Source organism: Lepidothrix coronata, unplaced genomic scaffold (genome assembly GCF_001604755.1).
Source record: "Lepidothrix coronata isolate B3197 unplaced genomic scaffold, Lepidothrix_coronata-1.0 Scaffold3, whole genome shotgun sequence".
In the NCBI taxonomy this organism is placed as follows: domain Eukaryota; kingdom Metazoa; phylum Chordata; class Aves; order Passeriformes; family Pipridae; genus Lepidothrix; species Lepidothrix coronata.
The window spans coordinates 4,152,295-4,171,712 of NW_016690183.1; the positions used below are offsets into that span (position 1 = coordinate 4,152,295).

At 39.8% G+C, this 19,418-nt stretch overlaps 1 protein-coding gene across 11 annotated transcripts in view; it reads left to right on the plus strand.

The window, feature by feature from the left end:
• The window catches only part of PDE1C (phosphodiesterase 1C), a 286,375-nt gene that overhangs the window by 199,264 nt on the left and 67,693 nt on the right, over positions 1-19,418 (plus strand). For 10 of the 11 annotated variants that reach the window (XM_017822899.1, XM_017822916.1, XM_017822992.1 and 7 more), the window contains 6 exons: positions 6,875-6,988; positions 7,847-8,029; positions 10,220-10,286; positions 14,773-14,889; positions 16,784-16,924; positions 19,047-19,147. In XM_017822899.1, coding sequence (XP_017678388.1) covers positions 6,875-6,988; positions 7,847-8,029; positions 10,220-10,286; positions 14,773-14,889; positions 16,784-16,924; positions 19,047-19,147 — 723 coding nt within the window. The remainder of the gene's footprint in view (positions 1-6,874; positions 6,989-7,846; positions 8,030-10,219; positions 10,287-14,772; positions 14,890-16,783; positions 16,925-19,046; positions 19,148-19,418) is intronic. The other variant, XM_017822981.1, reaches the window with a different exon arrangement.

A 19,418-nucleotide genomic window follows, 5' to 3' on the forward strand; every position in this document is an offset into this window, starting at 1 on the left:
AGTAAGCCAAAGTTTGCTAATGTTTTAGGCACAGGACTTCGTTTAATAGGCATGAAAGAATTTTTAACATACAAACTATGTATGACTTCACTTACAGTTGACAAATGTGGTCAAAATTTTATTTGACTCAAGGTTAGTTGAAACAAGTTGTTCACAATCCTGCCAAGGCTACTGAACATTTTCATGTCTCTAAATAATCAAAAAATAATTGATTACTTCAAATTTTTAATTTTTAATTTTTTTATTCAATGGAAGAAGGATATTTCAGGAAACATGAATAAGGCAAAACAATTACTTGGGAAATTGCATGTAGCTTTTTCCAGTGTAGCAGTACTGTGTACTTGCTCTTTGTAAACACATTTTTGATTCCTCTGAATGTTGTGACTTGCATTTTTTTGTATTCAATAGTAGTGACAGAAGATAACTATCCAGCCTAATACAAATGCATTGGGTCACAGGCTACCAGTCACTCTATTTTCAGTTGCATTTTGAGGATTACTGCTTGAGCTGGCTTTCTAGATTGTGTCTTTTCCTTGGTAGTTCACACATGCCATGTATGCAGAGCCTTAGATTAAGATGTAGCAGATTGTGGAATGAATAATACGTGCTAACTGTTGTGAAAAGAGATGGTGAGCTTCCTGGATTACTTTCTGTGTATACTGTACCCTTCCCACCAATCCCCTGTTTGGGTTTCAAAGGATTTGAAAAACTGTGGAGGCACCTGTTCACCCAGCTGACGGAAACTGCTGCACATGTGCATTATACTGCATAACCTCATGCTGTCTGCTCTGGATACTTTGGGGCAGTGTATTTGCTTTGCTGTGTCTTTACGTCACAACAAGTGGACAGGTACTGTTGCAGGGCATCTGACAAGCCTTATATGTGTTCACTGCTTAGCTGGTCTGCACATGCTATCTAACTCTCGTATGACTCCAGAATATCACATTTATCGAGTTTGTACATTGTAGTGAGATAACAGATGCACACCTATTTCTGTGTAGGAATTCTTTGATAGAAATATAGTTCATTGCACAGTGAACATTTGTTCTCAAACCGGCTAAAGAGTTTACTACCAGTAATTATGGTGGTTTTCCAGAGAAGGGTGAGGAATGTACTGTAGGTCAGAAGGCAAGGTTTTGTCTTTCAGTTCAGCAGATATTTGTCTTTCCAGCCTTTAGAAGCAACTCTTGGTCTTTTTGTGTGTGTACAGCAAAGCTGGCTTTTATGCAGTTACTTCTGATTATAATGTTGTGAATTTCTAAAGCTTGTGGTTGATTTTATTTATTTATTTTCATTTTTTAAAAGCTATTTGAGCGGCTATCAAAGGAATGTTATCACAAATTAGTCCAACTGTTAAGTCCAGCACTGCAAAGCCCTCACTAAACCACATTCCTAAGTAATTTCATTGAACTTGAGAATTATTTCAGCCACCTTGAAACAGAATTTTTCAGTTAATATACTTGCCTGGATGCCTTTCAGTCCATTTAGGACTATTTAAAAAAATAGAGATACATGGAATACATTAAAGACAAATGATACCAGGCTCTTATTTAGTACAGGGAGCAGATGCTGTGACTCAATGAATCAGCAACAGTTATAGATAATGGATGGTAAGATGAATGCAGTGTGATGTTTTTTTCACATGAGAGTGGCACATGGTGTGACAGGGTTTTATTATAGCAACAGTACTGTTTTTCCAAGTGATTGATGCATGTAGTATTCTGCATAATCTTCTTCGATGAAAAATGTTGGTGCCATGAAGCACTAACACTGTGCTGTTATTCATCATGAATTTTGAATGACTTGTGGCATAAAGCTGCTGGATAATTATATTAATGAAATAAAAGTCAGGAAGAGCCAAAGGTAATGTTCTTCCTGCAATATTGATTCCTGTGTACAATATTTCTGGTAGCTAGTTAAGGGGTCACATCTGCAGTCTCCCCATACACGGGATGAAGGAACGAGGAGGCATATGAAAAAATACTTACTGTTTGGATGCGAAAATGGTTTTATTTATTTTCTCTTCCTCCCCTCCGGTATTGGCAAGGAAAGCTGGGAATGGATAGGAGGGATCAATGATTTAGCTCTAGGGAGGAGGCAAATTCATCTTCCATGTGTGCTACCTGAGGCTGGAATCAGCCTGAAAAGTAAGGAAGCACATTTCCTAGCTCTGCTCATTCAAAGAAAATATTTGGTTTTGTGTTGCTGTTAACACCTGGTGGTGCAGTTACACAGCAGAGGGGTATGGGAGCACCAAACCATGCTTCTTTCATGGGGCTGAAGTTACGCCATGGATTTTCTGGGCTGGATCTCAGGATTGGAGGGAAATATGTTGAATGCTTTCCACCTTGTTTACAGAGATGAGAAGTTGTGCTCAGTGTATCTGTACATCACTGATCTTCCCATCTCCATTCTCACATCAGGACTGAAATATCGAACAATACTTTTGTTTTTCAATTGCTGACAAGTGGATGAGAGATCCATCTCCTGGAGATGGAGGCTCTGCCTGTTGCTCAAGATTCTTTGTAAAGCTAAATATGTAGCTGTGTGTCAGCAGCACCACTCTTAGCAGGAGTGGCATTTATGTGACCTAGCCAGAGAAACGATCGATATTTTTTATGATTTTTTTTTCTCCATAGGCTCACTCTTTATGTTAGGAAAAATTGGGGGGAAGGAAACCCAGCTTGAAAGAGCTGTTGGTGCAGTGCGCACAGGCAGACTGACTGCTCTTCAGCTCTTCCATGAAATACAGCCCCATGGAGACTTGATTTCCTTTGAAAGCACTGATGCCACAGGGGCATTGTAGTGGCAAGGAAATACAGATACTCACTTAATTTTAAAAACTTCATGTGTATGTCTACTGTAGGAGGTTAGGCTCCTACTACTTCAAACTAGGCTTGAAAATCATTCTATAGATTCTTTAGATCCCTCTACTCAAACACTCTGGCACCATATTAAAAACAGCATCCAGCAGTCCTCTGAAGCATTTTTAGGGTTCTCCTTCAAGATGAACAAGGGCTAGTTTGATGAAAACAATCAAGAGATCCAGGAATTGTTGAGGAAGAAGAGAACCGCACACCAAGCACACCTTGCATTGCCATCCTGTCACGTAAGAAAAGCAGCTTTTCGTCTTGCATGCAGCAAGCTCCAACAGAAACTCCGTGACATCCAGAACAAGTGGTGGATCATCTAGCTGAGAAAACTCAATTATGCGCAGATACAGGTGATCACAGAGGATTCTACGAGGCCTTGAAAACAGCATACGGGCCTACATACCAAGTCCAAAGCCCTCTACTCAGCGCTGATGGTCAAACGCTTCTGACAGATAAAACCTCCATTCTGAATTGATGGTCTGAACACTTTCAGACTCTTTTCAGTACTAGCCGTGTAGTTCAAGACTCAGCTATTCAGTGCATCTCACAACAACCAGTGAAGAATGAATTGGATACTGCCCCCTCTTTGGGAGAAACCCTTAAGGCCATACAGCAGGTGAAAATTGGCAAGGCAGCTGGGGTTGATGGAATTCCACCTGAAATCTGGAAACATGGGGGCCATGCACTCCATGCTAAATTTCACGAGTTTGTGGTGCGCTGTTGGGAACTAGGTGAACTACCATCAGACCTTTGTGATGCAGTCATCATCACTTTGTAAGAAGAAAGGAGTTAAATCAGACTGTTCAAATTACTGTGGTATTGCTCTGCTCTCCATTGCTGGCAAAATCCTGGCAAGAATACTTTTGAACAGATTAATACCCGCTATAGCAGAAGGAATTCTGCCTGAAAGCCAATGTGGTTTCAGGGCCAACAGGAGCACCACAGACATGGTATTTGTTCTCAGACAACTGCAAGAGAAGTGTAGGGAACAGAACAAAGGTCTCTATGTAACCTTTGTTGATCTCACCAAGGCTTTCGATACTGTGAGCAGAAAAGGTCTATGGCAGATTTTGGAATGTTTAGGTTGTCCCCCAAGTTCCTTAAAATGATCATCTCACTTCATAAGGATCAGCACGGCCAAGTCAGATATGGTGATGCACTTTCTGAGCCCTTTCTAATTACCAATGGTGTGAAACAAGGCTGTGTTCTTGCACCAACTCTATTCACAATCTTTTTCAACATGATGCTCCAAAGAGCCACTGCAGACCTCGATGATCAGGATGGTATTTACATTCGATACTGTACTGATGGAAGCCTCTTCAACCTAAGGCGACTGAAGGCCCATTTTTAAGACCTTAAATCACCTTGTCCGGGAGCTGCTTTATGCTGATGACGCCGCCCTTGTCACCCACAAAGAAGCAGCTCTGCAGCATTTAACATCCTGCTTTGCCGACGCTGCTGAGCTCTTTGGTCTGGAAGTCAGTCTAAAGAAGACAGAAGTTCTCTATCAACCAACACCTCAGGAAGTCCCCCATCATCTCCATATCACCATTGGCCAATCAGAGCTCAAATCAGTCCAGCAGTTAAATTACCTAGGCAGCCTCATCTTCTCGGATGGTAAGATTGATGGAGAGATCGACAACAGGTTAGCAAAGGCATATAGAGCTTTTGGAAAACTCCATAAAAGAGTATGGTGTAATAAACACTTGAAGAAAAGTACCAAGATCAGTGTTTACAAAGCCACTGTGCTGTCTACTCTTTTATATGGATCTGAATCATGGGTCATCTACTGCCACCACCTGCGTCTCCTAGAATGTTTCCATCAATGCTGTCTCCGCACAATCCTTAACATCCACTGGTTAGATTATGTGACCAGTACATCTGTTCTAGAACAAGCAGCAATCACAAGTATTGAGGCCATGTTACTGAGAACACAACTGTGTTGGACAGGACACGTCTCAAGGATGAAGGACCACCACCTCCCTAAGATCTTGCTCTATGGTGAACTTGCTACTGGCTGCCGCAAGAGAGGAGTCCCGAAGAGAAGATACAAGGACTCCCTGAAACAACATCTCAGCCTTGGCCATATTGATCAACATAACTGGTCTACTCTGGCCTCCAATCGGGAGACCTGGAGACACACTATGTGTAACGCTGCTGATGCTTTTGAGAACGCACGCAGGATCACCCTTGAGGAGAAAAGACAACGCAGAGAGAATTGTGTCTTGTGGAATATACCACCTAAGGAGTCTTTCTGTTGTGCCTTTTGCAATTGGACATGTCTGTCTTGCTTAATGTGGATAGAGCCTTTCCGAAATCTTCGTTCGCGAAGCCTAGCCATGACAGTTAATAAAGTGAAAGCAGACACCTATATTGGGCTCTAGTTCTGAATTGCTTTGTGGAAAGGGCTGTTTTACTCCACAGAATACAGAAAAAGATGAGGAAGAGTAGTCTCCTAATTAGAGGACAAATTATAGGTGACATGACTGCTCCTCTACATTTTTGCATCTTGAACAGGACATATTAAAAATTCATGATTTTTGCTACACTGTTAAGTATATATTTGAATGTTTATTTAGCTTCTGTTTAACAAGGAAGAGGACATTCACAAAAATGTTTTAAATTCTGAAGTCTTTATCCCATTCTCCTTTTAACGGAATGATAATTTTCTTCTAATTATAAGCATGCAAACTGGATTGTTTGAAAAAATTTAGATTTTGCTCCTTGCCTTTAGATTTTATTCTTCTCTTTCTTCCTTTCTTTTTCTAATTTAATAGAGTGAAAAAGGAAAAGAGAAAAGAAAATTACACAAATATATTAATTGTCTTTGACAGATGAGACAATTTTTGCACAAATTTTTGTTTTCAAAAAGTCTGTTCCCCCTTACAACAATAATAATAATCTGATAAAACTTCCATGAGTTCTGTTTAGTATAGACGGGATAGTCTAAGGGTGGCCTCTTGATCTAATGAAAATCATAGCATTTTCTAACCTTGTATAGTATTTCTATGGTAATGTTCCTGAATATACTCTAATACAATTTTGCATATGTATACATCAGTCATTATGAATGGCTATTGTTTATTAACAGATACTATTCAAAAACTTACTTCTGTCTTATGGCTGGATTGAAATTGTCCTCTCAGCTCCTGTGTTAATTCCACATGATTTCTATTTTAAATTATCTAACTGGTCAAGGTAGGTGATTATCCTGCTCTAATCTGCACTGGTGAGACCTCACCTTGGGTACTGCATGCAGTTTTGGGCACCACAGTATAAAAAAAGACATTAAACTATTAGTGAGCGTCCAAAGAAAGGCTACAAGGATGGTGAAGGGTCTGGAGGTGAAGCCTTATGACAAGTGGCTGAGGTCACTTGATTTGTTCAGTCTTGAGAAGAGGAGACTGAGAGAAGACCTCACTGTGGTATTCAAAGTCCTCATGAGGGAAAGCAGAGAGGCAAGTAATCTCTTCATACATGTGACCAGTGACACGACTTGAGGAAATGGCATGAAGCTGAGCTGGGGAAGGTTTAGGTTAGTTACCAGGAAAGGGTTTTTCACCCAGAGGGTGGTAGAGCATTGAAACAGGCTCCCCAGGGAAGTGGTCACAGCATCAAGCGTGCCAGTGTTCAAGAAGCATTTGGACAATGCTCTCAGGCACATGGAGTGATTCTTGGGGTGGCCTGCATAGGGCCAAGAGTTGGACTTAATGATACTGATGGGTCTCTTCCAACTCAGCATATTCTATGATTCTATGACTGTGATAACTCGCAGACTTATTTGAGCCTAAATGCATTGTACTGTTTGCTTGGCATCATTGTAACTGATCTTTGAAAAGTGATTTTTGTTGATTTCTTGCATGTGGCTTCAAGAAACTTGTAGACTTCCAAAATTTTCACTTGTCAAGCATGTATGCTAGGTTTCATGCTGGGAACTGGTACTCAGTGTCAAACCTATTTCTCTTTTTAGTCATCAGATTTTTGTTTTGCTTTTTTTTTAGATTGCGGTCTTTGGTAAAGCAATTAGAGAGAGGGGAAGCTTCGGTTGTAGACTTAAAGAAGAATTTGGAATATGCTGCGACTGTTCTTGAGTCAGTATACATTGACGAAACTAGGTGAGTTAACTCCAGACATCAGCACTCTTATATCTAGTACCAATGACACAAAATTGTAACTTAAATGTCAATTGGGAAATATGAGCCAAGATTTATTACTGGCAGAAAATATGTTTTTAATCATTACAATATTGTATTCTGTGTAGAGCAGATCTTCAGTCCTTGGTTCAAAAGCTTTTTTAAATTTTGTGGGGCAGGGAAGGAGATAAAAAGAAATCATAAATGTAATATACATTCTCATGGAGAAATGTTTTCATAATAATTGTGTCCCACTTTTTCTGAAAGTTTCTAAATTCCTACTAATTTATTCTTTTTGAATAATGTTAAATCTTTTCGCTTGTATCATATCTTTGAAATTAAAAAAAAATTTACTCCAGGTCATGATAGAGGTAGACTGGTAAGACATTGCAGAGGAGTTCCTCTTTCTGTTATATGCCATTTATCCAGTGGCAAATGCACTTGTGGAGTTGCCACGGATGATCAGAATGGGAAAGGAGAGGACTGTGTCTTACTAACTCAGAAGTTAGAAATGACCATAAATTACCTCTGAAGGGCAGAAAGTTTGGAAATATTGATGAGCTGAAGATGTGAAGTCAGTGAATGATTATGTAGCTGTGCTTCAGAAGGCTGATACTTCTTGTTTGTCAGCCTAGTAGTGAGTTTTACAAAATGAAATTTAAGTATACAAGAGAATAAACAAACTGTTGAAGACTTATATAATTGTGTTTGGTTAGGGATGATAAACCAAAGGCTTTTAACAGCTGCTTTAGTTAGAATATATGTGAGGGGTTTTTTTCTTAATGATGTTGTAGTGGTCTCTAAGGGAGTCTGTTTACCGATTGTTCCTCACCCTTCTAGGCGTTTACTGGACACAGAAGATGAACTCAGTGATATTCAGTCTGACTCTGTGCCCTCAGAGGTCCGTGACTGGTTGGCTTCTACCTTCACACGGCAAATGGGGATGATGCTCAAAAGGACAGAGGAAAAACCCCGGTTCAGGAGTATTGTCCATGCAGTGCAAGCTGGGATATTTGTAGAAAGGTGAAGTAGGATGTAATTACTTTGTTCTAGTAAGTGCCCAGGTACCACAGATTTTGCACAATTACAGGAGGTGGAGGACAGTACCTTAGGGCAGAAGACCTCAGAGAACTAGTAGGTTACTCTATTGAATGAAGAACACTTTAAAATGCTTCTAATGATGTTCCTACACAGATTTGGATAACACCTCAAAATCTGGGATTAAGTAACAGATTGCAATCTGAAACAGTTCTGTTTCATCTATTCTTAGTATAATACAGCTGTAATAGCACAGTTGGTGTAATTTTGACAGAGAATATGCATTTCTGCATAGTCCTTGGTCAGGAGAGACAGCATTCAATATTCAGTCAGGCCAGACCAAACTCCCCCTTGGCTCTGTTTACTTCTGTGGTCCAGTATTTCTCATGAAGAACTGCTAAGAAACAAAACAAAATCCTTTATCATAGTATTACTGGAAAGAACTATAGATCAAGATTGACGTGAAAATTTTAGAGTTCAGGGGGATTTCAAAAAAGCCATTGAGTCCTCTTAGCCTTCCCCATTGTGATTTACATCAGAATCTGTTGCCAGAACTGATTATGTTTTCTGAACCCTTTAAAACATTTAATCATTTCAGTTTGGACTCACTTCCAATCTTACCTTTTCTTATCAAGTAACAACTCTTTGCTGACTCCATTCAAGCTAGAAGGAGGGCTGGCACACGTGAAACTGTCAACAGTCTTTAGACGGTCTGAAAGACAGCAGCTCCCAGATCCCTGGGAGAATTTTGTAACAGCAAAATTCAAGTCAGGAATGGAAGAGCAGAGCACTAACTGTTCATCAGAATTGCAGTGACAGCCTAACAGCCCTCTGTGCAGGAGGTTGGGTGTATCAGAGAGCAGACCACAAGCCACACAGATACACAGAAGCCTCCTTCGGCATGATTATAGCCAATATTTTTATCTGTGCACCAGTTACTGTACATGTGTTAAGAGTGGCAGCAAATTGTGATAAGCATAAACCTGTCATTTTTCCTTGGAACAGGTTTCTCCTAGGTTTGACAGGCTATTTGTGAATTAACCCTCACTCTTAGTGGGGGACTTGCTTAACAAGGAAGTAAATTAACTGCTGCAGAATAGGCTGTAGTAGGCTGTTTTGCAGCTGATCTGAATCACCGTGGCCCAAAGGAGATATAATGTGGCGCCAGAGGAGGGTTGTGGCTCTCCTGAGCTGAGGGAAAGGGATTTTGCCTGAATTGTCACTTAAGAGAAGGCTGTGGAGCTTCTGACTTGAGGGAGGAAGGGATAAGAAATTTTGTAATTTGAGGAATGGGTGAATATAATTCTTTTTTCAGGTCTGAGTACAGAACATGACAAAGAAAAATGGAAGTGAAGGAAGACTTTGCACAGCATCATTTCAGATGGGAGAACCTTCCATCATCTCCTTTTACTCCAATGATGCCTAAGGGCAAAAAAGGATGACCTGTGAAAAGGCTTTTTAGCTATGACAATGCTTCTGCATTCACTAAGCCTGTTAAACACAGTGTGCCCTGAAAACAAGTTTAAAATCTAGTACATACTTTATAATCTTTTTAAAATATGCTTTATAATCAAGTTTAAAATCTGCTACGTACATGGTTTTAGTATGGTTACAGATGTTGATTTTTGCCTTGTTCTTTCTATCTTACTCCCTGAAACACACACATGGGGTGAACACCAAAAAGGTTTTATACTAATCTTGACAACATACAGACAAAAGTAACAGCTGTACCAAACTGGAGTTGATTCATTGCATACAAATGATTTCTGAGGAACATTCAGAATTAGCTTGCGTGTGGGCCAGCAAGGACTAAGGGAACTGAAAGATCAGTACAGACACGTGCAATGGAAAATTGGGAACATCTTGTTATTTGAGTGTAGCCTTTCCCCCTGATGAAGACCTTGTATTGGCAAATTCTTTGTCATGGCCTGCTGGGTAGCCAAGCTATGAGATAATGGGGAGCAAATAGGCTCAAATTAGGCTATACAATAAGAATAGTATAGAGGATATTGTGCAAGTTAGGAACAAGATGGAAAGAAAAAAACCAAATTGCAGTTAGGGTTTCCTGGGCTAAATAAGGTCTCCTGTAGTGGTCTGTTGTTTTATGATTTTTGTTGATTGCTTTATTTTGTTTAATTCTATTTATGTGTTGCCTTATCTATTTTGTCTTGGTAGAATGTACAGGCGGACTTCAAATATGGTTGGCTTGAGCTACCCACCAGCTGTAATTGGAGTGCTAAAGGTAATCCCAATAAAAAGGTATTGAAAGGGGGTCTATACAAATCATAAGATAATACTGTGATATTCAACTTGATAAGAGAGTCTTAGTACTTGGCCTTTCCTTCTCTCTGACATTAGTTTAGTTCACAGACATTAATCATTTAAGAGACCTAAGGGAATATCCTTTCAATAAAGGAAAGAACAGATTTCAAGGCTGTGGCCATTTTCAGGTTGTGAAGGTTACAGCTCTGTTCTAGATTACAGTGATTAAATCAAGGACTTGGGAATTAATCACAACATCCCACAGGGAAGAAAGAAAATACAGATGGAGAGAGGTGGAGAAGGAAAAGGATCAATTGCTGTAAGAGAAGGGAATTTCTCATGCTTCAGGTCTTCAAGGTGACAATCAGTTTATGAATATTGACCCTTTTATGAGTTTTGAGGTTTCAGAGGAAAAATGATTAGTCATAATTAGTCTCAAAAAACCCCAAAGGTTCAGTCCATGGGACAATTGCAAAATTCTTGACTTAGACAGGAATTATCAAGACTACAAACAGATGTTAGCAACCAGCTGCCTATACAGCTTTGCAGATTACATGTTGCATGTGGTTCAACCATGCCATGCAATGGTGAAAAAAGGTGATAAAGTGGGGCAATACGCAGTGTAAAGCTCATGAAGACATCTTGCTGCATTGCTCCACACTGGAAAGACTTACACTTAGGGTCCCAAATCCTTTTCATTACCCTCACTCGTGCAAGTGGAATCTAAATTCTTTGTTCTTTTGCAACTACACTCCAACCAGCTTATGAGGGAATATATCTATAATGGCACCTCTTCTCTCGAGTTCCTTCAACAAGACAGTTGAAGATCCATCAGCTACTCTCAGTTGACTTAAACCTTACAGAATCCCTCTCTTTTTTCTATGTTTTCAAATGATTAAGAGTCATACAGAGAATTGATCATGCTAGAGTAAGTTAAAATAAATCAATAACAACAAACTAATTTTGCTCAGGGTGAAATAACACCCACTTGGCCACTGTGGACTCTAGAATGTATATTTTTCCAAAACTGTTGTGAGAACATATTTTTGCCTGGCTGGCTTTGGTTTTGGTAGTGGATGTGGTTGAAATGGGAGTTACTTATTTTGAAGAAGGCAGAAGAGGGTCCCCACGGAAGTGGGGTCCCCAAGCCTGCCAGAGTTCAAGAACTATTTGGACAATGCTGTCAGGCACATGGAGTGACTCTTGGGGATGTCCTGTGCATGCTAAGAGTAAGACTCAATGATCCTCATGGCTGCCTTCCATCTCAGTATATTCTGTGATTCTGTGAATTTTTCTGTCTTAAAAATTTCATCTTAAATTTCTCAGTCCCATCTCCTCCATTGAAAATGTTGTATTTTATTCCTTGCTTTGGTCCAGTAAGGTCTAGTAAAAAAACCTTACAACTACCTGAGTGCTTATTGTGCTCTGTAAAATGACCTGATGATTTAAGCATGCAAAAGGGTGTAGGAGTGTACCACACAGATCTCTTCAGCTGTTCTGGATTGCCATAATCAACATTCTCCTCAGAGTCTTGTTAATAAGTACAAGGATTGAGATGGCATGAAGTCAAAACAAGCTTATTTTTGAACTGCATGCTCTCACTTTTGCTGCTATGGCCAACAGGACATCTGCACTGAGTAATACAAACCTGTGGAATCACAGCTTTGTGGCAAACTGGGGTTAGTTTTAGTAAAACAATGAAATACTGCTTGTTGACTTATAAAACAAGTCTTCGAGGTTAAGAAGAGACAGAAAGTCGAGAAACTGACTTTAAAAACAATTAGTGTTTGTCTTCATCTCTAGGTTCCCCGAAGCAGTGGATCAGTGGCCAAGTAATCAGGACACAGGACTGAGTAGTATTATGTCTAGCATCTATTTTCTGTTACACTACAGTTGTCATATGTGACATAAGAGCATCTTATGCACTTCCGCTGAGGCTACAGGGCCAGTAATCTAGCATGTATAGAACAGAAAGTTTCCCTTGCTTCTCCTGCTCTCCTTAGGGAGAAGAAAAAGTTTTTCTCCTCTGTCACAAGTCATGTGTGAAATTATCTCTGCTTTTAGATCTCTCCCCAGTATAGGGGTCACTTCTGTGTTAAAATTTTTTTAAGGTCATAAAATCCACTAAGTTTCAAAGTGTAACTGGTGTTGCTGCAAGCCTATAGACCATCTATGACACTTTCATGCTTCTGGTAAGAAGATTCCCCCCCCCCCAGTGATTCGGAGTAAAATGCTTCTGTCATTATTGTCCATAGCAAAACTTCTCTTGACTGACAAGACCAAGGATTTCTCCCTCAGTAAAATCTAAACAGCTCTCCTGTGAAACTTGTCATCTGTATGATTAACCATCCTTTCATGCAGAAGAACAGTTCAGATGTGCTAGTCTGCAGTTTCACAATTTGGTAAATTTTATCTGCTGCAAGACTACAACATTATCTGCAAGGAAAATACAATAAGGGAACAAACTCCTTTTATTTCTACAAGATAATATTGCCTTACAGTGAATTAACTTTCAGCACAGTTGACGCGTTATTTTTATGTCTTATGACCCAGAAGCAAATTACTATATATATGCAAGTTTTAAATTAATTTGCTTCAATGACCAAAATAAGTGATTAAAAAATACAAATGCCAAAAAAAAAAATGGAAAACACTTTAAATTGTCCAAGTGGTTGCCTTGGGCATTATTTTTCTCTCTCATTTCTATTTCTCGTTTTCTAAACTTGTTCAAGGGCTTCTTGGTAAAACTTTTTAATCTCTTGGTTGTTTTTACTCTCCAATACCTAATGAAAGTGTTGAAAAACTGTAATTTATGATTGCTTTTCTGTGACTTGGGCCACAAATCATCTCTGGAGAAGCTTGACACTGCATTCAATCTTTCAGCTCCTCAAAGCTTCTAATATCAGCTGCTCGGCAAGCAAGTAATTTACTGGGATAGGTGAAAGAAGAGCTGAATATTGAGCATTCTTGATGTTCACTCGCTAATTAGCCTCTCTGTGGACTGTAGTGCCACAACAGGTATACTGAGCTCTATCTGTAATCAGCACTATGTGAGTAGGAAGGATCACCTCATGCTGGAAAGAGGCGGTAACAAAATATGTTGGTCTCATTCAGAACAGAGGAAGTCCAGTAGCTATATTGATGTATAGTGGGCCAACCATAAAGTGATTAAAATGTCTTTTGCATTTGACTTGAAGGCTGGTCTTGTGCCAGATGCAGCTACATGGTTGATCTGTATATCATTCTACTAGCTGTAACTCCCATCTGCATCTCTTTGTTGTTGGGATGAGAGAAAGTTTCTTAAAGTTTCAGAAACATCCAATTCTGAGATCAAGGAGCTTCATCTTGCTAGATAATGAGTGCTGTCAGCTTCCATGGCCTTCCCTAAAAGTTGATAATTGAACTTGACCTTCTGCAAGAAGGCTTATACCTTATACTTTAGCTTTATGAGCTGGGAAGTGAACTTTCCCCCCTCAATCTCTTGATATTAATGCTGATCACGCTGCAGCATTAATATGTCATTTACAGATGATTGGAACTTTCCCGACGGTAATTAGGTATTTACTCTTCTATTATAAAGCTTGGGTTTTTATATAATTGTTAGCACATAACGTAATATTACCAGGATTTTCTTCTGCACTGTAGTTTTTTTGAAAACTCCACTGGACTCAATTACCTTTTTAAAAAAATAAGGAAAATTAGGATCATGTTCTTTGGGCAAGTTAAGATGCAATAATCACAAATCAGGATTAATATTCAAATCAGAAGCAATTAAGTTGCTCTTTGGGTCTAGCAAGATAGTCTTTAGTTATCATCTTCGATGACTGAACAGTAAGTGATAAAATTATGAGCTCAGGTGCCTGTATTTTTGTTTTACTGCAAAAAACCATATAACCTTATTCTGTTTTAAACATTAGTGAGGCATTGGAATGCTTTGCTCACAATACAGAGTTATAAGAACTCAAGAGGGACAGCAAAATCCAGAGGCTTCAATATCATTAAAAAAAAATCTTCATTATTCCTCTTTTCTTCAAAATTATTTTCTTTTTTATAGACATAGCATGTGGGTAGAGGACAGGGAGAGGTAAAATCAGCCCAAATAGGCCATCTCAATGTTTCAGGTACTAAAGCACACCAGAATTTTTATCTATTAGGATTCATCCTTTGGTGATTAAATTCTAGTGTAGAGAATTGCCATGTTTAGAATAAGCAAACAGCATACATGTTCTTAATGGAAGCTTCCTAAATGCAAGTCATACAATACTGATGAGTATACTGATACTGTGAGTATCCTGATAATTCTGCATTGATTAAATGGAATTGAAGAATTTATTAAAAAAGAAAATATATGCTGACATCACTTCTCTAATTCTCAATTTGTAGATTGTGAGAGAAAGTGAGAGAAATTGAACTATGATGATAAAAGGGATGACCATATTAATTGCCTTTTCTACCCACTCTTGCAGAATGTTGACAAGTGGTCCTTTGATGTATTTGCACTAAACGATGCCAGTGGGGATCATGCACTGAAATTCATTTTCTATGAACTTCTCACGCGCTATGATCTGATCAACCGTTTCAAGGTCAGTAGTTAAAAGATGGTTATTTTCTTCCATCCTAGATTTTGTTCAACTTCCCTCTCATCCTGCTTTATTCCATTCAAAAGGCAATTTTAGTGCTCTTTGAAGATTTTGTGAACACTGCACTTTCCTCAATAAGCAAGACCAGATATGATTTAAGTAGTACTTTCAATTGCAATGGGACACCGTGAAGTAGATGGGTTTCCAAACAGGTTTCCATGTGACATCTGTGGGAAATACTGCATGTGATCCTCTCAGAATGATGGTGTCATTTTCCTGAGCTTCATAGGACCCTCAAGTATGCAGGCACAAAAAGAGAAGAGATCATGAATGCAAATTCAAATTCATTACGATTAGTTAGGCCAGCAAGTGATTGTGCTTCCTCCTCCACTCTCATAAGACCCCACCTGGAGTACTGCATCCAGGTCTGGAGTTCTCAGCACAGGAAAGACATGGACCTATTGGAGCCACTCCAGAGGAGGGCCACAAAAATGATCAGAGGGCTGGAGCACCTTTCCTATGAAGAAAGGCTGTGAGAGTTGGGATTGTTCATCTGAAGAAGAGAAGGTTCTGATGAATGTTCATTCCAGCCTTCTAGTACTTGAAAGGGACCTATAAGAAAGATGGGGAATAACTTTTTATCAGGGCCTGTTGCAAAAGGACAAGGGATAATGATTCTAAACTAAAAGAAGGTAGATTTAGACTAGATATAAGGAAGATTTTTTTTATGGTGAAAGTAGTGAAACACTGGAACAGGTTGCCCAGAGAGATGGTAGATGCCCCATCCCTAGAAGCATTCAAGGTCAGATTGGACTCTGAGAAACCTGATCTAATTGGAGATGTCCCTCTGCTCACTGAAGGAGTAGGTGGACTAGATGATCTTTAAAAGTCCCTTTCAACCCTAACTCTTCTATAGTTTTGTAATTGTTACAGAGGTTTGCAGATACGAATGTTATGTGTCTTTTCCTCCAACTTTGAACAGGCTTAAATTTGGATGGCAGAAACATTGCCATCTAGATCTTGACCATTCCCCTCGCACAGATACTCTGCTGTCCCTTCTTTTGACATTTTCATTTCCAATTCCCATGGGTCCCCATTCACTTTGGCTGGAAAGAGTTTACAGGTCTTTGGGTCCTGTACTTCAGAAACTGCCCATGTCTGATGAGACATCTTTGAAGAAGGTGTCTGATCAGAGCTGCATTCTCTGCTTATATGTACCCAAGAGGACAACAGCAGTGCTCCTCTATGGAAACAGTGAAACTGGAGAACCCATGTTGCCCATGTTGCCGGTTGCATACATTACAACCGACAGCACCTGCATAGTCTCTTCTCTAGAAATCCCCTCAATTGCATTTTTTTGGGTGTCTGCAGTTACTCTTGGAGTCAGAAAAACATGGCAATCCCATAGGATGGACAGGTTGGATTTTGCTGTGAAAACCTAGAGGTCTGATAAATGACTTGCTATATGATGTATTTCATTAGAAAATCTTGAATGTGAATAGTAAAGCAGAGTATTCCAGTGGGTTGTGAAGGCAACAGACAGTTGCTTGTAGCCTATTTAGAAATATTTCTCCAGGGACAATCAATAAAGTGATCACTGCTACTTTTCATAATCCATGTGTCTTCCAGACAGCACTTCATAGTATACTTATTTCTGTGTGTTTATGATTTCTGTGTGTGATTTACCTATAATGTAATTATGAATGGAAAAACCAGGTTGAAGTAGTAACCTGAATTCACTCTCTCTCGAGTACCTGTTTCAGATGTTTTAGTGTTTTGTTTATTTGTCAAGTAAAAACTGCTCTTTGGAAACCTCTTATCAAAATACTGCTCTCTGAATGCTAGTCATTAAAGCTGTTTTGTTTTTTTTTCTTTAATTCTGTGATGCTTTACTTAGATTCCCATTTCTGCCCTGGTGTCCTTTGTGGAAGCTCTGGAGGTTGGCTACAGCAAACACAAAAATCCTTATCACAACCTCATGCACGCTGCAGATGTGACACAGACAGTCCATTACCTCCTTTTCAAGACAGGTGTAGTGGTAAGTAAAGGACTTGGCATCCTCAATATATAGTTAGATTACAACAGTTTTTGCTTAATAATGAGATTGTGATTATCTGTCGCAGTTCGAGGGGTTTCTGGGGGGTCACTGCTGGCTGCTCTGTGAAGGTTTTCAGGGCTGGAATCACCCCCCCGCCGCCCGTCCCTCGTGGCAGGGACTGGCGGCGGAGGTACTTAAGCCAGGAGACAGAGACCACGCAGAGAATCCAGCAGCGAAGAAGAGCTTTATTCAAATTTCCCGCAGCTTATAAGGGCTGCTGGGCCAAGGAGGGGATTGGCCATTTGGCTAGCCAATGCAAGGAGACAATATAATAACTATGGCAACACAGAAACCAATGGTAGACAGGTGAGTTAACAATTTCCAAACCCCGGCAATTATCCATAGTAGAACCCATTTGCACTGTAGACAAACTTCATTTGATATGACTGGGCTAATAAAAGTAGAGACTTTGGATTATTTAGAAATTGAAGGTAGGTGAAGTTGTCGATAACTCTTCTAACAGTGATCTAAAGAAGATGAATGAAAAACCTGAGCCCGGTTTTTCACTCTCCCACAGATCTCCTGTGTGAATCTGCCAACACAAATTTATTGGAATTCGTTTCACCTAATATGAAGGATCGTATTGTCTAAGCTGTCTTCTTAATTTAAGCAATGGAGGCAGTACATCCAAAGGATAATTCATTCCACTTATTTGAGCATTAAGAGTTGTAATCTGGAAATGCTGATCCCCATCCACTTCTTTACAGCAAAACCATCTAAACTGGCTTACATAGAAGCCTACGAACAGCTGATATCTGACAACAGTGTCAGGAATGGATAGAGGGCTTAAAAAAATATGTAGTGTGCAATATGTTCCCACAGTGGTTTTCAAGACAAGCAACAGAAATACATTTGAAGATGGACTAGAGAAACTGAAGGCAGATAGATTCCAGAGTGATGATCAACCATTGCAGTTTGGATTTAGCTGGAGGCCCATAAAGTTTCTGTCCCACACAGTGTACACTTCTTCTTTCTCCTGGTTACTGCTGCAGCCAGAAAGAGGAATGAAATTACTTCCAGTCTGATCCTGTGGGGCAGATCTGTTCCTCATATTATTTGCTTCACTTTTTCCAAGTATCCAATTTTCCCTTGCCCTTGCATTCTCAGAAACGTAAAGGCAAAGGTGGCAGTGAAAAGGAAGTTTGGTGTTCAATGTTTTACAGTTATCTCTTGTTACAACATGGCATTCAGTGGCTGCTGTGTTTGTGGCTGATACTTGAATACATGTAATTCTGTTCTGTTGTGCTTCCTTTCACTGTGGTCCTTCACTAACTCATGTGCAGTTCCAGAGGCAAGGAGCCTTTGAAGTTCAGAGCAGACAGGTGAACCCAGGTCAGCAGATGTTGAGGCTCTTGCTGAAGCTCAGGGCTTCTTGAACACTCCCCAGTTGTTACAAAGTCTAACTGGGAACTGTTGAAAATAAGGATGAGGGAAAATCATGGTTCCGTGTGACTCAGCCTAACCAAATTCCAACACTCTCATGCCATGACTACCTTAGATGGACTATACAAAATTACCATAAAAGTTCTCTGTCACCATCACTTGTGGAGATGTTTATGTCTCCCACTGTATGTTGATGATGCCTTTATCTGTAGAGTTCTATAAGACACCTGAAGAAATCTGCCACCGATTTGTACTGTGTGATAGAGCATAGGACAGAGAGGTGCAAGCTAACAGGGCATAGTACAGCTCTTGCTGTGTCTTTTAGGCCAGTTTCAACAACTGTTTAGTTTGCTCACGCTTGGGAGCAACCTTTTGTGCATATGATCTGCCTTTCTGCAGTTTCTTGATTGCCACGCAGCTGTTGCCTTGCAATTCTGAAGCCAGACCTGGATGCTCTTCCCTGAGTTCGGTTTATTTAGGTGGAGATCCATGAAACACACTGGTTTGGCTTTTGTGTATTAGCCGGAGAAGTTTGCTTTAAAACAGCTGACAGGCTGCAGGGGAAAGGCAATGATGTGCAACATTGACTGTCAACAGGAGATAAATTGCCTTAAAAACCAAAAACCTTAATGCCTGAGAAAATGACAACTTACCTGATTCCTCTGTAATCTCTTTTCAGCACTGGCTGACAGAGCTGGAGATCTTCGCTATGATCTTTGCAGCTGCCATACATGACTATGAACACACTGGAACCACTAACAACTTTCACATCCAGACACGGTGAGGCCACTGTAAATCATGATGAAGGGTTGAGACACGGAGGAGGAAACCTGTGGTGAATAACAGCACACCTAGAAAAGTGCTGGAACTTCTGTTTTCAAGTGATACAGGAGGAAAGTTCACTTCCTTAGGTTGCATTCAATTTTCTCTTGTTCAGCCATTTACAATGGAATGCATGTATTTTAGCTTTCTGAGCATTGTTTCACATAAATGATGAGGAAAAAGAAAGGTCCCAAAATATTTTTGTGTAAGGGTGGCAAAGACAAATTGC